Source organism: Panthera onca, chromosome Y (assembly GCF_046562875.1).
Source record: "Panthera onca isolate mPanOnc1 chromosome Y, mPanOnc1 haplotype 2, whole genome shotgun sequence".
Classification (NCBI taxonomy): Eukaryota; Metazoa; Chordata; class Mammalia; order Carnivora; family Felidae; genus Panthera; species Panthera onca.
Window position 1 is genome coordinate 18,269,097 of NC_138358.1, and position 27,999 is coordinate 18,297,095.

The 27,999-nt window shown below is 42.6% G+C and overlaps 1 protein-coding gene across 1 annotated transcript; it reads left to right on the forward strand.

Annotated features, from left to right (window-relative positions):
- Window positions 1–4,480: 4,480 nt before the first annotated feature.
- LOC145714871 (uncharacterized) lies at window positions 4,481–27,942 on the forward strand. Its single transcript, XM_081794407.1, has 3 exons — window positions 4,481–5,170; window positions 25,406–25,543; window positions 27,200–27,942. The coding sequence occupies exons 2-3, from the start codon at window positions 25,533–25,535 to the stop codon at window positions 27,915–27,917; spliced, it is 729 nt and encodes a 242-aa protein (XP_081650533.1). The 5' UTR covers window positions 4,481–5,170; window positions 25,406–25,532; the 3' UTR covers window positions 27,918–27,942.
- Window positions 27,943–27,999: the final 57 nt, after the last annotated feature.

A 27,999-nucleotide genomic window follows, 5' to 3' on the forward strand; every position in this document is an offset into this window, starting at 1 on the left:
GTCACGTGGCAGAGTGTGGGCACCAGGTGTGAAGAATTCGGGCCACTGATGAGCTGCATCTCCCACGCCGGCGTCTGCTCTGATGGGGTAGCGCTCAAGCGTCCTGGACCCAGAAGCCACGTCCCCAGGGCGAGGCCACCTCTGCCTGCCGCTCCCTAGTCGTATGGCCGTGACCAAGGTACTCGGGCTCTCCGAGTTTCGTCCTGTGTCACTGGAGAAGGCCTGGGGAGCTCAAGCAAGCACATGTTGTTCATGTGCTTAGAGGCCACACTAGGCCTGGAAAAAAGTGCTGCGGAGGCGTCTACTCTTGTGGGTGCATCATTCTCTCTGGTCTTGGAGGGACAGGCCTTCCCTGAACGATCTGCCAGAGCCGCGCAGGAGACGGGGATTTCTGTTGCATGGGAGGATGAGAAAGGGTTCTGGTCTGCAGCAGGTTTGCGAGGCGTCAAGGCTGGATGGGAGCGGGGAGTCTCTTTAATAAAAATTATTCAACGGGCACCTGGGTGGCTCGGTCGGTTAAGCGTCCGACTTCGGCTCAGGTCACCATCTTGCAGTTCATGAGTTTGAGGCCCGCGTGGGGCACCGCGCTGACATCTCAGAGCCTGCTTCAGACCCTCTGTCTCCCCCCCTCCCCGCTCTGCCTATCCCCTGCTCTATCACAAAAATAAACATTAAAGAAACAAATTTCATAAGTAAAAATTATTCAGAATTAGAGTGGATATTTACTGAGAATGAAAAACTCACAAGTCAGATTTTTTTTTCAGTGGATGAATACCACACATTTTGTTTTTATTTCTGGCTTCTGCCAGGTGACTTCAGCGTGTCTCCTTTGAGTTCTGGAATGGTCAAGAGATTACTAACTGGGGGCAGTTCAAATGCAGTCCGAGAGTGCTGCTGTGGTGCTAGGCTGGGCCGTTCTGCGATCTGTGTGCCATGTTCCATGACCCGCTGATGACAGCGTGCAGGGTTGCGTCCCGGAGAACTTGTGTGCTCGGGCTGGTGAACCACATTGGTGACGGCTTGGTCTTTGGTGCGGGCCCATCAGACTTGTACGGGATGAGCTGTGTCGGGTACCCTGAGACAGCCTGGGATATGGGGACACCAGACACTCGCTCCATTTTCAGACCTGTCTGCCGGGACTGCTGCAGGTCTGTACCTACAAGCACAGACATTCTGAGAGCCTGGGTTGTGCACTTCCCGTTAAGAGAAGAAAAGCAATGCACGGTGTGTTTATCGTTCGTGTGTGCTACATCTTGAGTCCCGGTGACCCACATAAACATCCCAGTCAACCCAAGCTGGATAGTGCGCCCTCTCCTCGTCTCCTCCAGGTCCCCCAGAGGCTTGTGGTCATTCCGGCACCTCCTGACACAGGCAGGTGGAGAGGAATGACATGGTAGACCTAACAGAACGTGATGACGATGTCTTTGGCAAATTTCACGAAAGCATAGGGCTGTGCCAGATAAACCAGGTCATCAGATTCAAAGACGAGGCCTACTAGATGGCGTGATCCGTCCCAGCGAGGACCACGTGGAGGTGTATTCAGGGCTGTCAGTCATAGCTCACTAAACCCTCAGCCCTCAGAGCACAAGGCAGGGTTTTGTGTATGTCTGTGCTTCTCTGCTTGGTGCCTGGTATGAGTGGGCGCTTAATTTATACACAGGTATTGAATGGGCGAAGAAATAAAACCGGTTACACAGTATGGATCACCGAGCAGCATGAGATTTCCTTTTTTTCCCCTCCTCCTGGGTGCCATGTATGGAACACCTGTGTGCCAGGCACTTGAGGTCGGGCCATGGAGCACGTGCTGCTGACTTAACGCACAGAGGGAAACAAGGACCGAGTTCGTCGCATTACCGTCTCAATCTTGCTGCCTCTACCTTTACCCTCCCAGGTTCTCCCTTCAGCCTCTTCTGCGTCGGTGTCCGGAGATAGAGGGATGTTGCATGGGTCACAGGAAGCGAGTGCCTTGATTTTATTACTGTCAAGCCTGAGACCAGAAAGGACATAGAACGCAAGGTCAGCAGGGAGGAGCCGATGGGGTGTGCCAATTTTTGAAGGTTCCAAACAGGAACAGCCCCTGGGATCTAAGTACTGAAAGGCACGCAGGATAGTCTCCAGAGAAAAGCCAAGAGGAAAACTATCCAGTGAGCCTGGGTGTCTCTGCTATGTATTTCTCTCGAAGAGATTCTCGGAGTATAGTGAAGTTTCCAAGGAAGCCTGCAATAAAGACTCGTTTTCAGATTCACTCAGGGTTTCCAAATGTACTTGAACTTGGATTGCTTCCACCCTGTGTTTAAAAAGTTAATATTTTGATTTATTTATTTTATTTTTGAGACAGAGCAAGCAGGGGACTGGCAGAGAGAGAGGGAGAGGGACAGAATCCCAAGCAGGCTCCGCGCTGTCTGCGCAGAGCAGAGCCCGATGTGGGGCTCGAATTCGGGAACCGTGGGACCATAACCTGAGCCCAAATCTAGAGTCAGATGCTGAACTGACCAAGCCACCCAGGTGCCCCCAATTTAATTTTTTTTTAAATTTTTTTTTTAACGTTTTATTTATTTTTGAGACAGGGAGAGACAGAGCATGAACAGGGGAGGGTCAGAGAGAGAGAGACACAGAATCGGAAACAAGCTCCAGGCTCCGAGCTGTCAGCACAGAGCCCGACGCAGGGCTCGAACTCACGGACCGCGAGATCATGACCTGAGCCGAAGTCGGCCGCTTAACCGACTGAGCCACCCAGGCGCCCCTGTTCTAATATTTTTAATCAGTCAAAATGTCAGCATATCTTGAGAGACCCAGTAATAAGGTTGGCCACCACTGGTGGTAATGGAGCACTGTGAGTGTTTGGTCTAGGGGGCTCCTGTCCCCAGAGGTGGGGGGAAAACCTAAGTCTGTCTGTCTCCGTATAAGGCCGCGGTCTTCAAATTCGATTTTGTGTAGATTATCCAAATAAGCTTTGGGTAAGATGGAAAATACACAACAACCACAAAAAACCCACATATGCACGTACGCGTGCACATCCGTAGCTAACAATATATGTTTAATATTCTGTGCCAAGCACATATTTGGCGTTTTCTCCCCACCAGTAGGACGTTTCTCCCCACCAGCCGGCGTTCGATTGTAGGTCTCCGGGCACACGCCTACTGTCCCCACATCCATTCCTGCCATCCCTATGGCCCCACCTTCCCTATTGACATCTCTCTGGCATGCCAGCCACCCCTGGTGACAGCTCTAGGACTTTCCCAGGAGACATGAAAGTCTACTAGGCCCATAGCACGCTCTATCCCATTCCACGCCCACAACGTTCTTTCCCATCCAGTGCAGGTGAAGATGCTACCACTGTCAGAGACCTGTTGCCATGAGACGTAATATATTCACCGGTCTTCCCTTCTTCTCTCTCTCCTGTCCTTCTTTTTTTCTCCCGAGAAACAGGAGTCTACTAATCATGTTGTTGAAGTCTTTACTTAGGGTGCCTGGGTGGCTCATTTCAGCTCAGGTCATGATCTCCCAGCTCAAGCGTTCAAGTCCCACATTGGGTGACCTCAAGTGGCTCAGTCGGTTACGCATCCGACTGGCTCAGGTCTTGATCTCACAGCTCCTGGGTTCAGGCCCCGCATCGGGCTCTCTGCTGTCAGTGCACAGCCCGCTTCGGCTGCTGTCTCCCTGCCTCTCTGCCCCTCCCCAGCCCGTGCTTTCTGTCTCTCAAAAGTAAATACAAACATCAAAAAAATTGTTAATAATAAAATAATCTTTTTACTTAGCAATGTTGGGAATTTTCCTCTAGTTATTTGTTAACATCGCGTTTAATTGCTGTGTGATAGCCCACTATAAAGGTACTCAATAGTTCATTAACCGTATTCTCAGAATGGGATTTTTTCCTATTTGTTCCCAGTTGTAACCTTGGTTATAAAGGTCATTGGGTGTGTGTTTCACTTACGTCTACATATCTCTCCTTGTTTGCTTGGGATAAATTCCTTACAGAAACACTAAGCGATTCTGGTGGAATTTTGGCTTGTATATAAAATCTAGTACCCTGAGTGCTGGCTAGCTGACATTATGTGATTTTTTGGTAGCCTCCTGTCTACAGAAGCCCCATTTGAAGCTATTCCCAATCTTCGGTCAATTTCTCACAAATGAGGAATTATTGTAATACTCCATGCTATTTTACCCACGTGGACTATGTGTCAACAAGCCTGTAATCCAAGCCTCAACTAGGAGGAGGTCCTTTCCCATGAATTAAGGGTATCTTTCCTAATATGTCAAATGTCCATGGTCTTTCACAACTGAATCTTGCCCTTGTGGGTACCACTTCTGCTAACACCTACACATATATGTTGCCATAGCTTTTTTTTTAATTGAAATTTTTGTTTTAATGCTTATTTATTTTTGAGAGAGAGACACAGCACAAGCAGGGAAGGGGCAGAGAGAGAGGGAGAAACAGAATCAGACACAGGCTCCAGGCTCTGAGCTGTCGGCACAGAGCCCGATGCAGGGCTTGAACTCGTGAATGGCGAGATCATGTCCTGAGCCGAAGTCAGACACTCAACCAACAGAGACACCCAGGTGCCCTGGTGTTGCCATAGCTTTACAAAAAAATTGTCATTACTTCCTGATGGTGTGGGTTAGATACCATTTCTGGGGGACAAGAGAGCAAATGAGTAGGAGACAGGTCTGAATCAGATACATCTTAAAAGTGGACTTTGATGGTCCATTAGTAAACATTACCCGCCCTCCCCCGCCAAAAAAGAAAACTAAAACTAAAACAAAACCAAACCAAAAGATGATATGCAAAGAGAATACATGATTCAGAAAAGAAACCAAAGAGGTGCGGTGATGAGTTACAAGACGGATGTTGCCTTGGAGTCCGGGACCTAGCAACCGAGAACTTGGAAGGCGCAGACAATGGGTGACAGAATGTGCTCACAGTTGAAGGCTGAGGAGAGGAGAGGGCCTTCAGACTGAGCTCCAGTCACGCTCGGTGGCTGAGTGCTCCTGTCTGCCCGCTCGGTGGCTGAGTGCTCCTGTCTGCCCAGCCGAGGGGCCGGCCATGGACAAGTGAGGACGCTGTGCTGGATAGAGGAACAGCCTGTGCTCTGCACGTCTGACCCAGTAGCTAGCCGTCGTCCTCCCCAGACTTCCGTTGCGTCAGAGACTGCGTCACTGGACAGTGGAGGTTCGGCCTTCTTTGTTGTGTGTGTCTTACTGTGGTGCAATAGGACATAATCTTGATCATCTTACCATGCGTTAAGTGTACAGTCCAATGGACGTTTAAAATGTTAGGTCAACACCACTGTCCCATCTCCAGGACATCTTCGGCTTCCCAAACTGAAACCTTGTCCCTGTTAAACACTAACTGCCCCATTCCTTTCTTCCCCAGCCCCTGGCAACCGCTGTCCTACTCTCTGTCTCTGTGAAGGTGCCCACTCTGGGGACTGCATAGAAGTGGAATCACAGTATTTGTCTCTTGGGGACTGGCTTGTTTCAGCGTAAGGTCTTCACGGTTCATCCATGTTGGAACAAGTGTCAGAACTTCCCTCCTCTTCAAGGCTGATAAATGTCCCATGGTGTGTCAAGACCACATGTTTTCTATCCATGTGTCCATGGACAGACATTTGGGTTTAGCATGAAGGGCGCTACATGAACGTGGGGTGCAGGTATCTGCGGTCTCTTCCGTTGGGTAGAGAGCAAGAGGTGGGATTGCCAGATCACGGGGTAATTCCACGTTTCATTTTCCGAGTCTGTGTTGTATTTTCTCAGTCCCTCTTGTATTGTGTTTTGACTCCTTGGCCACACGAGTGTTTGTTTCGCTCACTGTCCGTGATTAATTGGCTGTTCGTTGCTTTCACATTTTGATGCCCGGTCCTGGACTCTTCTGACACGGATTCGAGTGGCACCACATCAGTGTCACTCAGTGGTGAAGACTAAGGAAGGTGGAAGGGGCAGACCCTTTCCCTCGGGCCACGTAATCCCACTTAGAACTCTTCAGGGCTCTCTTCATTCTGCAGCCTCTGTATTGTGACACGGTTGTAATGGCATCGTGAGACAACCTCACGGGGATTTTTGAGGTTATTGTTATTTATTTTATTGGCGTTTTGTTGCCCCATTTCAAGCCTGTCTCACACATCCACAGGCCCACCTCTCCTGAGGCCGCTTCTCTACATGGGTCCGCACAATCTACTTCCTCTTTTCTCTTTTATATTCTCCAATTAGCCAACATGTGTAGCCCTCAAATTTAGTCTCCTTGGCTGGTGAAAATAAATAACTTGCCTATCTCTGGGGAAAGGCAGCCATATGCCATCCGTTCTACCCTTGGAAATGAAGACTTTCTGGGTGGCTGGGTGGCTCAGTCATGAAGCATCTGACTCCAGCTCAGGTCATGATCCCACGGTTCATGAGTTGGAGTCCCACACCAGGTAAGCACAAGCCCTGCTTCAGGTAACAAGCCCTGCTTTCTCTCTCTCTCTCTCTCTCTCTCTCTCTCTCTCTCTCTCTCTCTCTTTTCTCTCTCTCTCTCTGTCTCTTTCTCTCTTTCTCTCTCTCTCTCTCTCTCTACCCCTCCTGGGATTCTCTCTCTCTCTCTCTCTGCCCCTTGCCGACTTGTGCCCTCTCTCTCTCAAATAAAAAATTTAAAAAAGGGAGACTTTCTAATCTGAACCAAAGACATATCAGAATTCAGGCAAGTATAAGGTGTACGTTGCACATGGGAAGCTAATACCTGCTTGAACACTCCACCAGAAGGTTTCCCATCTTGGGGAAAGCATTTCAGAGTTCATGAAGCTCTGTTAAATGCAAGGGATGGAAATCCTATTCGGGTTACGAGCCAGAGACTGGAAAGAATAGTCATGTCTTAAACTTCACGAGGCCAGAAAACTACAATGAGGCTCACTTTCAAAGTGCCCCTTGTCGCCAAGGTTCCTTTGCACTGAGCATACATCGTGCTTCCATATACACAATAATCAAAACCCAAACAGACATGCAGTAACAAAGGTTACGAGAAGGTGGAGAAATTCGAGCCCTTCTACATTGCCGGTGGGATTATCAAATGGTGCCGCCACTTAAGAAAACAGTGTGGTGGTCCCTCGACGTGTTAGACATAGAGTTACCTTGTGACCCAGCAATTCCCCTCCTGCCAAAGACAAATGAAGACACATCCACGCAGAGACTCACATGTTAATGTTCACAGTAGCATCATTCATAGTAGCCCAGAAGGGAGAAGAACCCAACTGTCCATCACCTGCTAAACAAACTGGTATGTCTATACAGTGGAATACTACCAGGCCATGAAAAGGAATGGAGTCCCGATACATCTGTGGATGAACCCCTAGCACATTATGCTGAGTGGAAGCAGCCAGACCTAAAGGCCACATATCGTAGGACTCTGTTTATAGGAGATATCCAGAAGAGGCGTATCTGTAAACATGGAGGACCAGGGGCCGGGGGAGGGGAGAGGGGAGTGATTGCTAACGAGGACAGCATTGCTTTTATGCTTCTCTTGGGCGGGCCTTCCTTTTAGCGAATGGTAGACAAAATGGCTATACTTTCCACTCAGCTCCCGTGTCACAATGGCCTCATTCTAACACAATTTTCTCGAAGGGTTTTAGAATGTCAGGTAAGTGCATGTGTAGGTTTGTAAACGGTAAGTAAGCGAGCCAGGGGCTTTGATGGGATGAGATCCAGACTATCGCAACGGCATCCTTCAGAGTCCCCTTGGTCTCATCACATTGTGGGTTGGGCGTGGCCCGTTAGGAGAGAGGATGCCAGCTGCCTGATGGTGAAGGGGTATCAAGTCCCTGTGGCTGGTACCTCCAGAAAAATGGCTGGACGTGGCTCTCCTCTGGAGCCAAAGACAAACGTGTCAATTTCTCCACTTTTCCCATTAGGTCATGGAGCTTGATAACATTGACCTGAGAGCAAGAATGTTGTCACGTTCCTCTCGACCACACGGCATAGGTTTCAGAGACTCTAGGGTTTCAGTTAGGAAGTTCTGATTCTACAGGCCATCAGCGCTGGGTACAGTTTCTTATTTTTTTTTAATTTTTTTAATATTTATTTTTGAGAGAGAGAGAGGGAGACAGAGTGCAGGCGGGGAAGGGGCAGAGAGAGAGGGAGACACAGAATGTGAAGCAGGCTCCAGGCTCCGAGCTGTCAGCACGGAGCCTGACGTGGGGCTTGAACTCACAAGCCGTGAGATCGGGACCTGAGCTCAAGAGTCAGACGCTTAACCGACTGAGCCACCCTGGTGCCTCAAGATTCTTTAATTTCTAAAAATGACTGGATACTCAATACTATCATTAAGTACATATGATTATGGCATTTTTAGCTTACATTTGATCTTGCTTTATGCCTCCATTTATACTATCAGAGTTTGCATTTAGAAATGAAATAGTAGTCTAGGAATGTGAATTATTGAGGTGCCTGGGTGGCTCAGTCGGCTAAGCGTGCAACTTTGGCTCAGGTCATGATCTCACAGTTCATGGGTTCGAGCCCCACGTGGAATTCTGCGCTGACAGTGAGGAACCTGCTTGGGATTCTCCGTCTCTCTCCCTCTGTCTCTCCGCCCCTACCCTACTCTCTCAAAAAATACAATAGAATAGAAAAGGAATGTGAATTATGAGGGAATTTCTTCTGGTCTCAGACCCAGTGCACACATAAGGTATAGGTCTTCAATTTGATTTGCAAATTGGACTCTGAGGGGTTGGGGTGGGCAGGGGTGGCTTTTCTGGAGGCCCTGTGTGGCTCTGAACCTACAGACCTTCCAAGCAGTAAGCCCTCTGTCAACTTCTGCCTGCGGGTGCTGTTGTGGTCTTGGGGATGTTTGCAATGGCTGAGGGTTCTGGCAAAAGCTGAGTTTCTGGACAGTCCCACAGAAGATACTCTAATATCCCCGAGCTTGTGTGGGGTTCCTTCCAGGGAGGACAGTGAGGTGCAAATACGAGTTATTACAGAGTACTTATGTACCAGAATTAATTAATCCTCCATTGCTTTACAAGCTTAATGAAGCCTTTTGTATAGTTTTTATTAAAAAAAAAAAATCATGCTCATGCCAGAAGTACCTAAAAAGCTTGAACAGCCAGACCTCATTTAACAAGTCACAATCCAAGGCCACAAATACAGTGTTGAGTGAAAGAAGCCAGGCACAGAGGAACGCCTACTGCAGGATCCCTGTTTTGAAAAACAGGCAGAATTGAAGCAACACTTTTGGGGGCCCGTGCTGAAGGAAAGCCCTGTAAAGACAAGTAAGGAAGTGATTCCGTTATCTATCCTCCACCAGGTGGTGCCGACGGGGTTATTTGCCCCGTGCCAATTCACTGAGCAGTACACTTCGATTTTGTGTGCTTTTCTGTACAGATGTGATTCTTCACAATACAGATAGCCTGAACAACGCTAACCCAGTGAAAAATGTCTCTTACTAACTTAGCATATAGAGACTTCCAGTTGTGTTTATATGCACGGTGACGTTCTCTGTACTCTTTCGTAAGTTCCCGTTTGGGCTCGATCCATGGTCAACATCTTCCTTCCGTCATGTTTTACTGGAAACAGGAATCAATATAATCTAGAAGACTAAACCTGTGAAATGTTGGAAAAGAGGTCGAGAAAGTGGAGCCTTCGTGCATTGCTGGTGGGCAGTCAGAATGGTGTAGCCACTTGGGGAAATGGTCAAGCACTTTCTGAAAAGTTCGACATCCACCTATCATATACCCCACTAGTCCCACTCCAAGGGACCTACACAAGAGAAATGGGAATGTAGGCCCATACAAAGTGTTAAGAAGAAATGTTTATAGCAGCCCCATAATGGCCCAAACTTGGAGAGAACCCAAATGTCCAAAAACTGATGGGAGAACAAACGTACGTCCAATTCAATAGGACTCAGTAATCAAAAGAAAGAAACTCCTCACACATGCTACCGCACAGATGAAACCTGAAAATACTATACAAGACGAACAGAGACAACACAAAAGGGTACGCCTTGTTTGATCCCTGTTAATATGTTTCATGTTGGCGCATAGCTCCGTTTCATGGATGCAGCATGAAGTGTTTAGCCAAGCCCCAGGGTTAGACTTGAACCTGTTTCCCATTCTTCAATATTACAGATAGTGATTAATAGTGTACGACTAAATATCGGTGGCCAATCTTAATTATTTCTTTGGGCAAGCGCCCAGAAATGGAACTGCCCGTGTGATAGTCTGTCCATTTTAATCCAAATGGCCCTTCCCAAAGTTTGCTCAGTCTGTGTTCCTACCAGCAGGGCATGAATGTCAAATGGCACTGGTCTCAAACTATAGCACAGCTTACCACACAGTGGGGGTGGGGAAGGCACTCTTCCAAGCCTTGGAGCCCACCCTCATGACACTCTGTATTTGTTTGCAGTCCCCCTTCACCCCAGTAGGCAGCCTCCATGGTCTTGCTCATCAATAGGGCCAACCGCCAAGTAGCATGTTTTGCTATAGCCGCCATAGGATGGATCCTTACTGCCAATTACATGGGCCTTGTGGAGTGGTGAGTGTGGTACATGGACAACACCTCTCTCTTTCCCTCTGGCATGGTCTGTGTGGGAATGTGGAAAGACTGTATTTACCACCATGTGAACAGCTACAACAGAACCATAGGGTATCACCATTACACCTACCATGATACTTACCTCCCTTTTGATATTCGTGTTTCTCAAATTCTCCTGGTGGTCACCAGCCTCCTAGGTCTTTTGGGGAGAACCTCCATCATCTTTTCACTTAGGAATGTGTTCATGGTAATTCTTAAGGAGAATGCCACCATCAATTCATTTGTTGCCTCAGGAATTCTGAACATAGATTCTGGTATCTGTATTTCAATTGCTGTGATCTGGAATTACCGCTCCGTGATGAATGAAGAGGTATTGCCTTCCCATTGTCTCTCTCTATACCCTTCAAACCCAATACTCAGGAGACTGGCAGTGCCATTGTGGTGGCATGCCTGGCTGCCTTCATGATGTTGTTGAATGGGTTGCTTTTCCTATCTTACAAATTCCCCCAGGTTAACCAAGTGCATCCTGAAATTACAGAAATGTAAAATTCCTAGTTGCAAGTGCTTTGCAAATGCAAGATTACAAAGAGTTTATGGGAAGTATTAGGAAGATGCTCTACAAATAGCTCCAAGGATTCAAGACCATGCCAAAGTTTTGGGCAGAAAGTAGCCACCTGTGTCCCTCGATAATCCTCTGTGCCTTTGGTTCATTGATGCATGAGTTCATTGTTTGAATTACAGAAATTTCATTTAAAAAATCTTCCCTGGACACCAACTTGACAATAAATTTCATATTGAAAAAAAAACTATTAAAAAAATCTCCCCCGCCTGCCAGTTGGTCTTATTGGATCTGAATTTTATTTGTTGAATAAATAATCAATACTATGAACCTAGTGTATGGATATAAGATTTTCTGTGATTCTCACATTTCCCTCTTAAACTTCTGCTAAAAACAACCATGTCTATTTCCTATGTCATGATGATGATAACATTGTACTATCATGTAAATTTTCCCGAATGTGCAGAAGCAGAGTGAGTAATATAAGGAATCCACCATACCCATTATCAGACTCAACAATTATCAGGATTTTGTCACATTAGCTTTATATGTCCTTTCTTCTCCCCTTTAATCTGTTTTTTCCATCGTATGCCAAAGCAAACCCCAGATATGTGTCTTCATTCCTGTATGTTTCAATATTACGCTCTGAAAAATGGACATTTCCTTGCACAATCATATGCCTTAAAAACTTTAACAGCTATTGGGGTGCCTATGTGGCTTAGTCAGTTGAGCCTCTGGCTGTTGATCTCAGCTCTTAATCTCAGGGTCATGAGTTCCAACCCCATGTTGGGCCCTGTGTTGGGCATGCAGCATTTCTTGTTTTTGAGTATCAACTCAAATCTTGAATATGAACTTGTGAGATTGTTTCCATGTTTTTATTATATAAATTTTTCAGTGCATTCAGAAATGGACAGGTGATTACTTCCATTTCAAGACTGTCACTATGTTTCCAAAAGTATTTCATCTGTATCCTCCCTGACACTTACCAATCCCTCCTTGGATTACTTTGTAATTAATCCCTGGCAGTGTATTATTTTTATTCTTAAATACTTCAATACACATCTCTAAATACCAACAAATAAATACCAATAAATGTTAGTAATTCCTATTGTAATGAAGTATGCTGTTAGTGTTCAGATTCCCTTTATTGTCTCATAAATGTCTTTAATGTAACTGGTGGTGTCTATATATTCAAAGTGTTTCACTCAGTTGCATTGATTATTACTTTTGTGATCAAACTATTGCATTGTTGGCAGTAGAGTCACAGGGACATATGTCCTTTCACATGTATCCATCAGTATTATTTGAAGATTTTTAAATTTTTTTAAATTTATTTTTGAGAGAGAGACAGGGCATGAGCAGGGGAGGGGCAGAGAGAGAGGGAGACAGAATCCGAAGCAGACTCCAGGCTCTTAGCTGTCAGCACAGAGCCAGATGTGGGGCTCAAACTCACAAACTGAGAGATCATGGCCTGAGGTGAAGTTGTATGCTCAACTGACTGAGCCACCCAGGTGCCCCTAATTTAAGATTTTGTTTCAAAAAACTTTTATTCAAGACAATCATAACCTACTGATTCCGTCAAACAACTCTACTTTCTTAATAAAATTCTTTATATAAACCTTAGTTTCCTGAACAAAAAAAAAAATAGTGAAGAGAAGCACATATCAGTAATACAGTTAACAACTATATTCATCAAATGTTAGAAGTTAAAATAAAAGAATATTATTTACTTTGTATCCAATTACATTTAATGCCCATGGTTCTTAAGTTTGTGGACATTCTCTGTAAGACAAATACTACTATACACACAAAATTTTGCACTGGTTCACAGTTCTCTTTTGAAATCTTCATGGATCTTATTTTCTTTTTCTCTTCTCTTCTCTTCTCTTCTCTTCTCTTCTCTTCTCTTCTCTTCTCTTCTCTTCTCTTCTTTTCCTTTTTTTTTTTTCTTTTTTTCCTTTATTTTTAACCAAGCTCCATGCCCAGTGTGGAGCCCAATGGGGGCTTGAACTCAATGACCCTAAGATCAAGGCCTGGGTGCAAGACCTGAGCTGAGATCGAGTCTGTCACTTAACTGACTGAGCCACCCAGGTGCCCCAAGGATCCTATTTGCAAAATACGTGACAGTTGTCAACCATAGATTGCTCTATGGACATACTAGAAACCCCCCTTTCTCATAAAACTAATTTTTTAAACAAATTAATTTTACCAGCTAAAAACCTACCTGCAGTATTAATAAGTACAGGTACACCCTGCTTAAAATCATTTTATTAACCAGTTTTCAGTGACAGTTTCCATGTTTAACATTTAAGGGAAAAAGGGTTTGTTTTTTTTTTAAAGTAATCTCTGCACCGAATGTGGTGTTCAGACTCATGACCCTGCCCTCAAGACTTGCATGCTCTACACTGAGCCAGTCAGATGCCAGAAGAAAAGCATTTTTAATAAAGTCAAATCATTACTGAAATAATTTTCCTTTTCTTTTCAAGAGACATGACTAGAAAACATGTTACTATTTCAAGAGGAAGAATTCTGCAGAAACACTATCTCAGGAGCAAAAGAAATTCTCAACACAGTATGATCATGCAGCTATCTTTACAGTCTCGAGAATTTTGAGACATTAACCTGTTAATAATATGTGTGACTGTAATATATGGGAATGCTTGTTTCTTCAGCTTTTTGCCACTTCTGAGAGCTTGCCATCATGTTGAAGAAGACTGCTGAAGTTCATGGACATGATATTGTTTTCATCTCAGTTCTTTCAGCGTGTTTTTCAGTATGTTTGCAAACAACAACAACAACAACAACAACAACAACAACAAACAAAACAAAACTCTTAAGTCTTCTCCCAGAGCCTGTAGTTCTTTCATGGCTGATGCCTGTTTGGATGATGCTAAGATACTTCTGCAAAAACATTGGATTCTTGGCTACTTATACCATACTTGTTTTGCTTGAAAAATATGTTTTTGTATTCAGTATTTTTTTTTTCATGTTCTTCAGCTATGCTACATTCTATGTCATAGTAAAATTTTTGTAACTTTCCAATTCTCTGAGATTTCCATTATATACCAGCAAGGTTCTGCACATTGAAAACCCACATTGTGTCAGTATGCTCAGCACACATGGGTATTATCCATATTCCTCCTCTGGAATGCAGAGTTGCAGTATTTAATGAAACTGTTTACTAGCTGATTAATTCTCTGACCATCCCTAACAATTAAGAGAGACTTCCTATGAAGAATCATGATTCTTGTGGCCTGCACAGTTGTAGTGATGGTAGTTTCCATTCTATTTCTGTTATTCAAAATACCTTATTTTAATAATATTTTAATAACAATTTCTCTGTTATTTCACATACCATAAAATTTACTCTTTAACAACTACAAGTGTGTGCTTTTTGGTATATCCATATACCTGTACAGCCATTACACTTACCTGACTACAGAGCATTTTTATCACCCAAAAAGAAACCCCATTATGCAGTCCCATTTAGTCTTTGAGGCCTTTTTGTGCCACAACAAGATGTCCCAGGCGAATCACATACATCTGAGGCCCAAGATCTTGAACCCGCATGCCATTCCTGATCCTTAGACATGGGAATGGTATTTAGACACCACAGTTTAGGCACTGGTAGCTCTCATTCTTTGCTTGTCTTTATATGTAGGTATTTTAGTGGGAAGAACTAGGATACATGAATTTTTATGAAAAAAATCATCACATATATATGAAATATATATTTAACTCAATCTCATAGAATTTTTTCTAACTACAATTTTATATTGCCTTTCTCCCAGATAAAAAACCCAGTGATATTAACGTACTTATTTGCTTTATTCTGTGATATATAAAATTTTGACGATATTACCAATAATCATTTTTAGCCACAAGACTACTGAACAAAGCTTGTTTTTTTAAGAAAAAAGTTTTTTTTTAAGAGCTCTTTGCCTCAGGGATGCCTGGGTTGCTCAGTCAGTTGAGTGTCCGACTTCAGCTCAGGTCATGATCTCACAGTTTGTGAGTTCGAGCCCTTCGTTGAGTTCTATGCTGACAGCTCAGAGCCTGCTTCAGATTCTGTGTCTCCCTCTCACTCGGCCCCTACCCCAACTCATGCTCTGTTTCTGTCTCAAAAATAAATCAACATAAAAAAATTTAAAAAGAGCTCTTTGTCTCTAAAATTTATTGTATAAGATAAAGATACATATCATCAAAATACATTATACAATATTTTGATCATGAATCATTAATATCATTAACGATTAATGATGGTTGTATAGTTATATATGGTGGATAAGTAATTAGATTTATTCATTTCATCTTATTTTCTTTTTAATTTTTTTTACATTTCTTTTCAAATTGTTTTAACCTTTCTATTTTTTTCTTGAGAGACACACAGAGTGTGGGCAGGGGAGGGGCAGAGAGAGAGGGAGACACAGAATCCAAAGCAGGTTCCAGGCTCCGAGCTGTCAGCACAGAGCCCAACGTGGGGCTCAAAGTCAGAAACTGTGACATCACGATCTGAGCCAAAGTCAGACACTTAACCGACTGAGCCACGCTGGTACCTTCATCCTGTTTTGCATTTTTACGTTTGTGGTTTTGACACAGTTTTATTTTTGCATTTGTGAAAGATTTACATATTTTCAAAGTCAAATTTACTTTAAAAGATTGTCTGAATAAACTTCTGTTCCTATGCATATCCTATTCTCTGCCATCTTAGGTAACTTAAGCATTTTTTGTTTATTATCCAAAATTTTCTTTTGCAAATACAGGGGTTGTGTGTTTGTATTTATTCCATGTTTTTCAAAAGGCAACCATATTCATATACATATATCATATATATGTGTGTGTGTATGTGTATATATATATATGTGTGTGTGTGTGTGTGTGTATACCTATCTATCTAAATCTACATCATCTATATCTATCTATCTATCTATCTATCTATCTATCTATCTATCTATCTAATCAATAACTTCCTGCAGGATCACTTTGTCTTGGATATAGAGATCTTTCTCACTGTTTTATGGCTGCATGGTATTCCATTGTGTGGCTTTACCCTAGTTTATTCAGCCAGCTAGGTGACTCTGCATATATGCATATCTGTATTATAACTTTGTGCATACATACTTTTGTAGTTTTGCCAGCGTGTGTTTAAGTTAGGTTCCTAGGATGATTGCAGTTCTCCAAGGGGTGATACAATTCACATTCCCATGAGAAATCTGTGAGAATGCCTTATTCTTCACAGCTTTGTCAACAACAACAACAAAAAAAAACACCACAAGTTTTTTGAATTTATCTTTGGTGTCATAGGTGAGAAATGGTATCTCTATATTATTTCCAATGTATATTTTTCTTGTTAGTAAGAGTGAATATTTTTCCAAATGTTTCAAGGCGTTTTTTTTCATTTCTTTGGTGATATGTCTTTTATCTGTATCTGTGTAACATATTAGCCTACAACTTAGTGGCTTAAAGCATGTTTTAATTTGATTTATTTTACTTATGATCTTACAACTTCTGTAGATCAGTAGTTTGACAACAGCTTAGCTAGATCCTCTCCTTCATGGTCTCTCACCAAATGCCAGCCAGGCCTTGCACTCATTTGAAGGCTCAATGGGGAATCCACCTTATAGCTTACTTACATTGTTGTAATGTAAGTACATTTCATTTCATCACCTCCTCATTAGCTATGGGCTACGGTCTTCAGTTCCTTCCCAGATGGCCCTCTCAGTAGAGCTTCTCAAAACATGGCAGCTGCCTTTGTCAGAGCAGGTAATTGAGAGAGGAAGAGAGAATGCCAGTAGGATGGAAGTCATGATTGTTGTTTGTTTTTTTGTTTGATTGTTTGTTTGTGGCTATGTTTGTGTAACCTAATCATAGAATCACATGTTATCACTGTTGTCATTTCCTATTCATTAGAAGCAAGTGCTAGCTCCCGCTCACACTGCAGGGGAGAAGGTGAGGACATGAATATGGGAAAGGAGGGGATCATTGGAGTCCATGTCACAAAATGCCTACCACTAACCTGCTCATATTCCTAACCCGTTCTTATCCTGAGGTGTTGATATTCTTGATGTTTAGGAGAAATTAATATAGTAAGTGTATTTGCCCTTTGCCTTTTGAGCCTTCACTTACAAATATTCTTCTTAACTTGGCTTTTACTTGGGAGCTTTGCTTATTGCATTTTGTCATATGAATGCTTTTGGTAAAGCTTATATTGTCAAATTTATCAATCTTTTATTGCTTGTGGTATTTGAGTCATGATATATATTTCTCTATTCCCATGCTCTAAAGGCATTTTTTAAGTTTTTCTTCATTTTTTATGTTAACATTTCATTTTTATTGTATTCATTTGGAGTTTAACCTGATGTGTAGTGCAAGATATTAGGCCAGTTTTACCTTTTTAAAATGACTCTCCTGAGGCGCCTGGGTGGCTCAGTCGGTTAAGCGGCCGACTTCGGCTCAGGTCATGATCTTGCGGTCCATGAGTTCGAGCTCCGCGTCGGGCTCTGTGCTGACAGCTCAGAGCCTGGAGCCTGTTTCAGATTCTGTGTCTCCCTCTCTCTGACCCTCCCCCATTCATGCTCTGTCTCTCTCTGTCTCAAAAATAAATAAACGTTAAAAAAATTTTTTTTAAAAAATGACTCTCCTTTGGTGCCATGTCACCTAATAAAGAAGACAAAATACAAACAAACAAACAAACAAACAAACAAAAACAAGTATCTTTTCTACACTGATTTGGATGCTGTCTTATTTTCATAAACTAATTTCATAAATTCCATAGATATTGGGTCCATGTATGGACATTCTATTGGAATCCTTTAGAGCATCAGTGTATGACGTGCCAATAATATACTTTTTAAAAATTTTAAAGCCCTAATTAAATAAAATGCTATTGCAAGTAGTATGCTTATTCTCTCCCCATTCTTAGGATTTCTTAATTATTCCCATGTATCTTTAATTTTTAATGTTTATACATTTTTGAGAGACAGAGACACATCATGAGTGGGGGAGAGGCAGAGAGAGAGGGAGACTCACAATCCGAAGCAGGCTCCACGTTCCAAGATGTCAGCACAGAGCCTGATGCGGGGCTCAAACCCAGGAATTATGAGATCATGATACGAGCCAAAATCAGTCGATTAACTGCCTGAGCCACCCAGGTACCCCTTTCCCTCTTATCTTCACATATGAATTTTATACTCAACTTGTGTTACTCCAGACTGGAAAAAAAAACATGATTTTTTAAAATTAAGATCCTGCTAAGTTTGTAAGTCAACTGAAGGATAACTTACATGTTTATAACATGAGTCTCCTTATTCAAGAACGTGGTATGTCTTTTCCTCTCTCAAGACTTTGTTTGAAAATCGTATTTATTTTAAGAGAGCACGAGCAGTGGAGGGCAGAGAGAAGAGGAGAGAAATAATCGCAAGCAGGCTCTGCACTGTCAGTGTGGAACCTGATGTGGGGCTTGTACTCATGAGCCATGAGTTGAAAACAAGGGCTGGATTTTTAAACTACTGAGTCACTCAGAACCCATATTTACTTACTTTTTACTCTAGTGAGAGAGAGCATGAACGAAGGAGAGGGACAAAGAGAGAGAGAATCTCAAGCAGGCTTCACACCCAGTGCAGAGCTCTGATGCATAGCTTGATTCCAGGATGCTGGGATCTTGATCCAGGATCAAGAGTTGGGTGCTCAACTGAGTGAGCCACCAGACATCCATCTACTTTGTTTCTTGAGGATTGTTTAAGATAGTCTTTCTCCCCCACTGAGTAGTTTCCAGAATGAGGCAATTATGGAGAAAGGTGCTATACACACTTGCATTTGGATTTATGAACAAATGTACTTTTATTTCTCTTAGTAGATATCTTGGAGTAGGACTTGGAGTAGGGACATATGCTAAGTCTCACTCATTCTTAGACATTCAGTTCATATTTGCTTTTTCTAGTCAGCACTTTTATTTGTGTGTGTGTGGTTTGGGGCGGGAAATATCTCTTCTCTTTTGGTGATATCAATACAACTGTTAATGTAATTATTTTTAAGTTGTATTAGGAGTATAGGTCTTGTTTATACAAATTTAAATATATTCTTCCAGAACCCTCCCCAATAGGTATGACCTTTGTGGACTTCTTCTCCCAAACTCTATAGGTGGCCTAGTCAGCTTCGGCTCCCAGGGTAACTTCTAATCCCTTCTATTGGATTGCATTCCAGAATCATGCTTAAGACAGTCCTTCACCCACTGATGAATTCTTTCACCAAAAATTCATTGGGTATCTTTCACATGCAAAGTGCCACCAAAACATTTAACCAAGAGCCTTGATGATACCGAGTATATAAGACTTCTACCTTCTACTTGTGCTGCTTGGTTGCTAATAGGATTCACACTCTTCAGATGTTTAAATGACCTCAATTAAACTAAATGAATGACTGAAAAAACAAGGTTTTAATAGGTTAAACATTAAAATGAAGGTGACATACTCACTTTAGTCTAAAGCGACAGTCTATGGCCCACGCAAAATTCACAGAAGAGAAATCAGAGGGCTAACATGGAATGTCCTTCTTTCCAAAGAATATTTAAGTCTTTGACGGCATAGTGTTTGAACTTTTTTCCCCGTGGCAACATAAGTCTATCAGCTGTTTAAATATATTTTCCAAAAACACTGCCTGTAGACCCAAGCGGGCTGAGTGCTCTGGTAGAATGTTAAACAGGCACTTTGCCTTTAGGCTTTGTATTACGGTTTCTGGGCAACAAATTCTTCCTCTTGATGCAGATTTTGGAAAAAAAACAAAAACATTTTTTTAACGTTTAGCAGAGACGGAGAGAGAGAGAGAGAGACAGAGAGAGAGAGAGACACACACACACACACACACAGAGAGAGAGAGAGAGAGAGAGAGAGAGAGAGAGAGAGAGAGAAACAGAGTTCAAGCTGAGGAGGGGCAGAGAGAGAGAGAGAAAGACACAGAATCTGAAGTAGGCTCCAGGCCCTGAGATGTCACAGAGCCTGGCATGGGGCTCAAGCTCACAAACCACAAGGTCATGACCTGAGCAAAAGACTTACTTATGCTTAACCAACTGAGCCACGCAGTCACCCCTGAGATTTTGTAAAATTCTAATAGCATTCTCATATTTTTCTGCTGACCGTTACTTACATGACACCCTTAGCTCTCAAGTAGTGGGCAATGGGAGAAAATCCCATCCTTTTCCTTTAGTTAAAGAGTTCCTGGCTCCCTTCCCACGTCTTTGAAAAGACATGATGGCAAGTCTGAGGCCCATTCAGACTTTCAGGGTGGCCTAGGCCTGAGTCCCACATATTCTCCAGGAAACTGTAATGGCTTGTACAGCGGCTTCCGGGTAAACATCACGTTTCCCCCAACGAAACCTTCCACCGTAATAAGTCTAATTAAGGCCAACTTCACAGATAGGGGCTTCTAAAGCGGAGTTGTGTAAATTAAGAGGATCCATGCCGCAGGTTACTTGGAAAACATAAGGTTGTAGAAGACATGCTTATGAGAAAAGGCTGCCTCAACCCACTTCTCTCACAGGAGACGGTGACCACCAACAGAGTGACACACCTGCCACCTGTTGGTCACAGGGGAGTGGCTGAATTGCCTTTGGTGGGTGTTTGGTGGGTGTTTGAAGCTCTTTTGCCTGCAGTCTCAAGAGAGAACAACCCAGTGGATCATAAGGACTTTAGATACATAAAGCAAGGGGATTGCCATGGCTGGGTTTGCCTTGGGGGAGATGGGTAAAAGAAGAAAAGGAGAAAAATGAGTTTCAAGACCTCCCAAATTACCTCTTGGAACGATTATTTTTTACAGGAATAAGCAAAAAGAATATATCCTGTGTATTAGACATGGGAATGTATCTAGCACTGACTTAGGTACCAGAGGATGCTATGAGGGCTGGGGGCATTTCTTACATTCTTTCTCCCTCATGGATATCCTTCCAAGGTAATCAGGAGCAAGAGGGATTCCATATGGCATTTGGGCTGGAGACGAAATCGAAAGTGCCAGAATATTTGTTGTTGAGACTGGGAAATAGGGAGCCACATAAGAGTGACAGCACTCCCTGACCAAGGCAGGGAAGGTAGCACAGGCTAGTGCTGGCAACTCCTCATCCTCTCCAGTAGTCCCAGCTCAGGTTCCGAGGAAACACCAGGAGGTGACAGTTATCATAATGCCCAGTGACTTGATGTTTCATGGTTCATGAATTACTTTTACCTTTCTCTGTCTGGTAGCCCTGGAGAATGTGCTTGATTGCCTAAGCACCGGGAAGCACAGAGTTCCTGTGGCACAGAAAGGATGTGGGGCAGGTGGCTCCCATCCTCCACATGAGGGATCAAAATATAGAGATTCTAAGTGGCTTGTCACTGGTCAGAGGATGAGCTGGGATGAAATCTGAGGTCTTTTGACGGTCCTCCAACATAGTAGTCGACACAATAATAGAATTATCTGCGGGGTAGTTATTTTTATGCTCCAAAAGCTATTATTCACATGACTCAGTGTGCTATCAGAGACTCCACACCCCAACTCAATGCCCTCTGCATATTTCTCTAGGATATATGCTTTTTCTCTGCAAGAATGACACAAGTCTTGTGGAGAATACAAGTTTCCATCCACCTGTCTTTCCTGGCTTTCTCCTCTTCTAAAAGCCTCCCCCCAAACAGGGGAGCAGCAAATAGTGTGTGGGTTGTCTGTGAAGTGTTAAAAGTCCGTCTAGATTCCTGACTTGCCACATTTCTTTAGAAAACTAACTCTACAGGCAGGGGCAGCTAGCTAGCTGATTCAGTTGGTTGAGCATCTGACTTTGTCTCAGTTCAGGATCGGATCTCAAGGTTCGTGAGTTTGAGTCCTGCATCAGGCCTGTTGCTGTCAGCACAGACCCTGCTTTGGATCCTCTACCACTCACTCTCTACACGTCCACAGCTCACACTAGCTCCCTCTCTCTCCCTCTCTCTCTCCCTCTCAAAAAAAAAATCTAATTCTACAAAACACAGATTTCCTAACTGCTGCTTGAGCAAATGAGTTGACTTATAAAGGAAATATATGCTTTATTTTTAAAATATTAATAAACTCATCCCCCTAATAGCCCCAAACTGGAGACAACCCAGATATTCATCTACAGAAGAATGGGTACACAAATTGGGTGTGGCCAAACAACGGAATACTATGCAACAATAAAAATGAACAAAGTGATGATGCATTCGACAGCACAGGTGAATCTCACAAACGGTATGCCAAACAAAAGAAAGCTGACAGCGAAGATACGTTACATTCCGTGTGTTTCCATATATGTGAAGTTTAAGAATACGCAAACAGGGGCACTTGGGTGGCTCAGTCCGTTAAGCGTTCAACTTCAGCTCAGCTCATGATATCATGGTTGGTGGTTTGGAGGCCCACACTGGGGTCTGTGCTGACGACTCAGAGCCTGGAACCTGCTTTGGATTCTGTGTCTCCCTCTCTCTCTGACACTCCCCTGCTCACGCTCTGTGTGTCTCTCTCTCGAAAATAAATATACGTTAAAAATTTAAAAATAATATGCAAACACATTTATGGTAGAGGAAACTAGATTAGTTGTTTACACATGGGTGGTGGGGGGGGGCAGGCCTACTATTGACTTGACTATTGACTAGCAAGAGTCAAGAAAGAGGTTTGGGGGACTGGAATATTCTTTTCCTTTAAATGGAAGTTACTGTGGGAAATAGGTAAATCTTCCCTGAGCTGTACATTGAAGGGGAGTATTTTTTACTCTTTGTAAATTACACTGCAAGTAAAGTATGAAACAAAAAGAAATAAAAAAATGATAGTGTAAGTTTCTCTGTACTCTCCCTATTTGCTATAAATCTTTCTACCCTTGTGTCTCTTCTCTGCACAGTTCTGGCTCTGGTTCACTTTAATATCATGCTTACTGTGTGAGTTTTGATAATTTTGATCATAGCCTTAGATTAAAATTATATAAGTTTACAACTATAAGCATAGCTGGCAACAAAAGGGGGGAGAATAGAACCGATCTTTCCAACTGAAACAAAACAGAAAGAGGCCACATATGAGACCTACGTCAATATCTATCCATGCATCCCTGTCCACGGAAGCTTAAGGAAGGTGCATTCCTGTTGGCCCTAACTTTGGCTCCTGTCATGACACATCTTTCTTCCAATTCAATATGAACCTTCTTATAGTTTTCCGACTTAAGACTCTCATGAAGTACAGTGATTATTTTGATGTAGGTCCTCCAAAAATAAATTTCTCTTCTAGAAACACCTCTCCAAGTGGTGTTTCACTGCTCTGGTGCTCTATAGCATCTCTTGGAATGTACCTGGCACTCATAATTCACAGATCCGCACTTGTAGTCATGGAAAAAGAAGGACATTTGTTTGTTTGGTAAATCACCTGTAGGCCCAATGTGGGGCTGGAACTCACAAGCCTAGATCAAGAGTCACAGGCTCTGACAGCTGAGCAACCCAGGCACCCCAAGAATAATTTGACTTATTTCCCTTACAGTTTGGCAGCTACTACTACTCTGTGTGTCCTTAGAAAGGCTTTTTTTTTTTTTTTTTTTTTTTTTTTTTTGCCACAGTAGGGAAACTAACGTGCTTTATCTTTTTCCCTGGTCAAGGAGAGCCTTGAGACATCTTGGGGGTCATTTTAGTTTAATCATTTCATCTCATCTGTGAAGAGCTTACATGTCATTCACTGGATGGTCCAACAAAGAAAGTTAAGTCCAGGCCCCTGTTGTTCTGACATAACCCAGCATCTTCACATTTTTACCACGGCCTACTAGTGTCTATGCCATCGGCTTTTAAAACTGAGTTTATTTCAGTATCACTTTGATTATGAATGAAAACTCACAATATGGGGTAATGGCATCCCCGACATCATACCTGTCTTTCCATGCCACAGTGATATGGCTGTGTGTTTGTGGGAAAGCAAACTTGTAAACGTTAACTGCTTGTAACTTAGAAATGCAGGGACGGTGTTGCCAAACCACGGGGTGTCATTTCTTCGATAGATTGAACACAACTTTGCTTTGTTTTTTTATAAAATACCTGCTTTTTGTGTCACTTTTTATGGTAATAAAATATCTATCACAAAGAATTTTTCATTTAACCATTTTGAAGCGTTCTGCAGCATTGGCGACATTCACGTTGTTGTGCAACCCTCACAACCATCCATCTCCAGAATTTTTTCATGTTCCAAAACAAACTCGGTACCCATTGAACACTAAGTCCCCTTGCCATCCACTATTGAACTTTCTGTCTTTATGAGTTTGATTAGGTTACTCATAGAAGTAGAACCATAGAGTATTTGTTCTTTTTGTCTGACTTACTTCCCTCGTTATAATGCCCTTGAGGTTCACCCGTGTTGTAGCAGGTGTCAGAATGTCCTTCTTGTAGAAGCCTGAATATCATTCCGGATATGGATAGACGACATTAGCTTATCCGTTCATCCACTGACGGGAATCTGTGTTGTTTCCACGCAAGCTCTTGTGAATAATGTTGCTACGGACATGAGTGGGCAAATATCTATTTGAGTTCCTGCTTTCTCTTCTTTTGGTTATACATATCCAGAAGTGGAAGGGCTGCACCACATGGCAATCCTAAGTTTCAATTTTTGAGGAATCTCTGTACTGTTTTCCCCAGTGGCTGTGCTATTTAACATTCCCACCAGCAATGCACATTGTTGACTAAGCTTGTAATTTATTTTCCGATATGTTGCTGTCCTTCAAGATTCAGCTTCATTTTTTATGGGACATAAAATATGGGCCACTATTATAATTGACATAGAAATTGTCTATGTTTTTTAAGTTTACTTATTTGTTTTGAGACAGAAAAAACAGAGGAGAGGCAGAGACAGGGAGAGAGAGGGAATCACAAGCAGTCTCTGCACTGCCAGCACAGAGCTCCACGTGGGGCTTGAACTCACAAACTGTGAGATCATGTATGACCTGAGATGAATCCAGAGTCAGACGCTTAATGGATTGAGCTGTCTAGGCACCTGTATTTTTTATTCTCTTTGGATGTGAATAAATGCCATCTGGTATCAGGAGAGTCATGAATAACTCTGTCAACACCAAGAGCTCTAGAGTCTGGCTTTGCCATTTATGTCTGTGTGACCTAGAGTAAGTTACTCAACCTCTCGGAGCTCAAGCCCCTCGTTTCAAAAATGGGGTCATAACTCTATATCTATCATTGGGCTGCTATGAGAATTGAAATGTGTTAATGTGAATTATCTGGAATAGGCAATGACCTTTACAAAATGCAAGCTATGTATAATAAACATTTGGTAAGAGGCAGGGTATGTTGGGCTTTCTTCGGAGCCCCAAACTCTACATTAATTGTAGCTTTTTTTTTTTTACTATAGGTTGTTCGTCTCTCCTTGTGGATCTTTGAAGGTTGGCTTGACATTTTCCCCTTCCAGTTTAAAATTTCCTGCTGCTACGAAGAATATTTACCATTCTTTAAGCTTCTGCACACTGGAGTCCTTCTACATGGCATATGGGTAATATGTTAACATAAGATACAGGGAGTGTTTAAAATTTGATCATCAGGAAAAACATGTTCTCATTCCACTGGTTCCACACACAGATGCACCCAAACTTCCTTGAACTGGCATACTTTTCTGCATTTGTAACATTCTTCGTCCTGATTCTTCATGCTGTCAAAACTCCTTGGTCTTATGGACCATTCGCTCAGACCTCTATGGGCAAGGAAATATCATTCCTGGAGAGTGAGGTCATCAAACTGGCCGTCAGCTCCAAACTCATCTTTCTAATTTTACTAAAACTGCTGCTTTCATGCAATGAGGAAGTGCATTCCCCAGAAGATTATGGAACAGAGAGGATACAGTGTTGGGGATATCAGGCTTCATAGCAAGGAGATGTAGTTTGGAGGGTCCTAAAACTCTTCTACGTGGGTGGTTGTTTATGTTTCCCACTCAGCATTCCACTCTGAGCATTCCTCTCTGTCTCATTCTTTCTGCTAATCAGCAGAGGGAGAAGCCCTAGGAGTATCATTTTCTGATTATCCTTGCCACGAACTCCAAGGATTAAAACTGAAACAGATGCAAACAGGTTGGGCCACAATCTAGATTTTGCTTTGTAAGAGATATTTGCTTCATGCAAAACACACCAAGCTATTTTTAAGTTGTACCCTTAAAAGAAGCCAACGTCTAAAGGGAGAGTTTTAAGCAAGGGATGGATTAAGAAAAAGTAAATAGGCATGAATTTTTTTAAGTAGGCTCTGTGCCCAGTGGAGGAGCCATGCGGGGCTTCATCTCATGACCCTGAGATCAAGACCTAAGCTGGGATCACAAGTCCGACAACTGACTCTGCCACTCAGGCACCCTTAGCATGATTTGTTGTGTGCAACATGTTACAGATCATCAAGGTTATGTTTATTCTGTTTTCCATTTAAAACTATGCACCATACAGATTATAGAAAATATGAAAATAAGAAGGAAATTCTCTACTTCTGTCAGTTGATCAGGGTTCCTCTTTTTGTGTGCATCCTTCTAAACTTTCAAAAACGTATGCACATATCTATACTTGCAGATATATAAAGAAAGTTGTGTGTTTTCTTTTGACGCAGATTGTCATACCATATGGATTATTTTTCATTTTGCTTTCCCATGGAGGTTTCTTCAGGTCATTTACACGGATTCACTCCTTCTTAGTAATGGTCGTGTAATATTTCACTATAATCCTTGATGTACTATAATTTAGTTAATGATTCCTCTATTTGTAGACATTCACTTAATTCCAATTTTTCTCCCTGATAAACAGTGCTGGGAAAAAAAACCACATCTCTCTATGTATATTTTTGCAAACTCTTAGCAATAACTTGGCAAAAGTCCTGGAATTGGAGTTGCTAGACAAGAGATATTGAACAGTTTGGTGGTTGAGAGATATGTCACACTGTGTTCCCAGAATGGCATGTAAATTTATACCGTCACCGGGGTCATTTTATCCTTACATAAACATTTAGAACACTAATTGAAAGTGAATACATATATGAGACTATTAAATATGACGCATAGACCAGAAGGACAAGACATAAATACTGAGCACTTTCGGAACTGTGACTCATTCATTCTGATTCTTTTTTCTCTTTGGTGTGTTCCTGCTTTGATTTCATGATGCCTCTACCCTGTCATCAGTCAACTGGAATTGAAGCACCTGTTCCTCAAACTGATGGGCCTGTTTTTCAGTTATCTGGCCTGGGCTTTTGGCATCAGTCTAGCCAACAGCAGATCCTGGCACGTGTGGGAGTTTAACAGCAACATTGTTTCCATTGTGTACATTGGACTTTGGGAATATTTCTACTTTCAAAAATTTAATATCTCTGGTGCAATTGTTGAGTTGCCTATGTATGACAGGATCAATGGAAGCTGGGTGATTTCAGATGAAATCTGGTATGGGCAGGGCCTGATATTGTTGGCAAATTCTTTGAATTGCGTAGTCCTGATTTTTGGTTCAGTGGCACTTGTGGTCCACTGGATCCATGTCCCATACCCAGATTTCCTTCGATTGTGTTACAACGTCTCTGCCTTCTTTCTCATCTGTAGCTGTAGTTGTACTGCAATTACAGTGAGCTGGAATTTTGCTGTGGATTTTTATGGCCAAACCACCCTTGATTTCCCACTTAGTTTTCCCATTGGAAAAGAAATGCTGATAAGGAAACGCTTCTCCTATGTATTCCCACTAGGAATCACAACTGCCACCCTCTCGCTAATAAGTGCTGCCATGTTCTTCTGTGGAACATTTTCCACGAAACAGAGGAGTAAAGTGAAACCCATGACTGTACGCAAACATCCCCCAATGAAAGGTGTGAATGAAGGTCCTACTGTTTGCAATGGCTGCCAAAAAATTTCTTGAAGAAATGTCCTACATACATATAATATTGTTGTGATCATCTAAAATAAAACCTATTTGTTTTCAGGGTGTGTCTGACGTTTTA